The sequence below is a fragment of the Austrofundulus limnaeus genome, unplaced genomic scaffold (genome assembly GCF_001266775.1).
Source record: "Austrofundulus limnaeus strain Quisiro unplaced genomic scaffold, Austrofundulus_limnaeus-1.0 Scaffold91, whole genome shotgun sequence".
Classification (NCBI taxonomy): Eukaryota; Metazoa; Chordata; class Actinopteri; order Cyprinodontiformes; family Rivulidae; genus Austrofundulus; species Austrofundulus limnaeus.
Genome location: NW_013952493.1, coordinates 18,324 through 20,517, shown reverse-complemented (window position 1 = coordinate 20,517; position 2,194 = coordinate 18,324). Strand labels below are relative to the sequence as shown.

At 37.4% G+C, this 2,194-nt stretch overlaps 1 protein-coding gene across 1 annotated transcript in view; it reads right to left on the bottom strand.

Annotated features, from left to right (window-relative positions):
* Window positions 1-2,194, bottom strand: part of LOC106520344 (extracellular calcium-sensing receptor-like) — a 6,333-nt gene that overhangs the window by 2,511 nt on the left and 1,628 nt on the right. Inside the window, exons 3-6 of the mRNA XM_014012371.1 lie at window positions 2,020-2,187; window positions 1,671-1,940; window positions 1,262-1,489; window positions 1,041-1,164 (exon numbers count right to left, since the gene is read on the bottom strand). Of these exons, the coding sequence (XP_013867825.1) occupies window positions 1,041-1,164; window positions 1,262-1,489; window positions 1,671-1,940; window positions 2,020-2,187 (790 nt within the window). The remainder of the gene's footprint in view (window positions 1-1,040; window positions 1,165-1,261; window positions 1,490-1,670; window positions 1,941-2,019; window positions 2,188-2,194) is intronic.

Genomic DNA, 2,194 nt, shown 5'->3' with positions numbered 1-2,194 from the left:
CTACCTACCTACCTACCTACCTACCTACCTACCTACCTACCTACCTACCTACCTACCTACCTACCTACCTACCTACCTACCTACCTACCTACCTATCTATCTATCTATCTATCTATCTATCTATCTATCTATCTATCTATCTATCTATCTATCTATCTATCTATCTGTATGTATTAGGGGTGCAGCAATACAGAAAAGTCATGATTCGGTTCGATTCGATACTTTAGTCTTACGGTTCAATATATTTTTGATACAAAAAAGGCAAGTTTACGTGCCCTTCTTAAGTTATTGAAATTAAGAACATTTCTTCAACTTCAAAAGTACATTTTTAAAATTAAATGTTGCTGAAAMAGCAAGTTTCTCAGTGGATTTATGCYCGACAATGCAGCCTAGGTGGAGTAGTTAAACGTAGATCCTCTGAGACTTCAACACAGAGCATCTTCAGAAGACAAGTTGATCAAATAAAATTAAAAAATCTGTWTTGTTTGATACAAGTGTGCAYTGAACCCAAAGTACTGTATTGAACGGTTTGATACAGATACATGYATAGTTGCACCCCTATATATTTTTACATGCGTAAYCAAAGTGGCTCTGAWGWCATCAGAGATTACAGTCCTTGTCCTTCCATGTTCTCACCATCCTCCTCTTCTTTATCACACTTTAAAGCTATACGTAGTTCTGATTGCTACATGCAAATCTGTGGGACAGGTGTTTGCCCATGTGACGAACGGTGGGCATAAAAGAACAACTAATTTTAGAGTTTTGAATAACAATGTATTCTTTGTGACAAGGGCTATTTCATTAAAAATGTGCCAAAATGCAGAAAATGTGTGTAGTGTTTTTTTTTTAAAAAGTGTGTTTTCGAACTAAAATTTGTGTGTAAAGCAGAACTGTGTTTTCAGTTGCAGAACTAGCGATTATTGATTGTATTGATTCTTAAGCTACATATTGTGGTAATTTGGTCTCAAGTATCAGAAAATGTGTTGAAACAATCAAGAAAAACTGCTTTATTATTTCATTAAATATATTAGAACACATACTAGTGTTGTTACTGATCTTTCCTTCAGAACATAAAATGCAGTCGAAACAACACACAGGTTGTCCTTTTCTTCTGGCCACTCGGGTACCTGGAGGACAATTTTCACTGCACACTGAACGTGGAGGCTAAATGAAAAATATAAATCAACAATTTGTCATTCCATATAGTATAGATAGTTTTCTACTTTACAGTCAAGAAATTGTCTCAACATGCATAATTAACCTGTTTTGATTCAAAGTTCCAGAAGATTTTGTTTTCATCAAGTGTGAGTTCTTCACCTCTGAGTGCAGTCCTCTTTACCTCACCCACATACTGAACTTCAACTCTTCCATCAGGGAGYGGCAGCCAGTTCATCACATCATATATTGGTAGAGCATCACCATTCTCATCAAATGACACTTGATCACCAAACAAAGTGGTGAAGTTGACACTTTGCAAATAGTGTAAAAGCTACATACCAGAAAAAGGAACAGAGAAGAGGACAGTGATGAAGATCAAGTAAAGATTTATATAAACATTCCCAGAGATTTGATYTAATCTCTTACTGTGATTATACAGTGAATTCAATCTTCTTTTAAAGTGTTTGTCTTTAAAATCTTTTATTTTTGTCAGCTGTTTGCAGATATCTCACCTGCCATGGTTCCAGAGTTTGCAAACTGGCACAGCTGTTCCCACTGAAAGGCCCTTTTCCTGACTCACACTGCAGCATGGCATCAAGAGCATATGCCAGCGCATACACAGCCTTRTAAACATTGTACTCAGGCCTAAGGTTAGAGAGATCCAAAAACTCAGCTTCTGCCCCTCTAACATCTTCCTCTCCGGTGCATAGAACTTCATCATCTTCAGTTATATCTGCTGGATTAAATCTACATCTGAATGTGTGTTCCCAAAACTGGCTGACCTGGGACACAAGACAATTTTCAGAAACGTTATTAAATATGTCTTCCTGGGATACTTCTTTAAAACCCAACCAATTCTACCATATTTTTTCCATAGTTGTCATTTTTATCAGGTTGTATTTGTAAGAGGAATTCCTTGAGTCCTGGTATGTCTCCTCGACGAATCGCTACTCCCAGTGTGCCTCCAAGGTAATGTATAAAGCTGAGCGTCTGAAGTACAGCTGCTGTTGCCCAGGCTTCACTCGCAATCCATTGT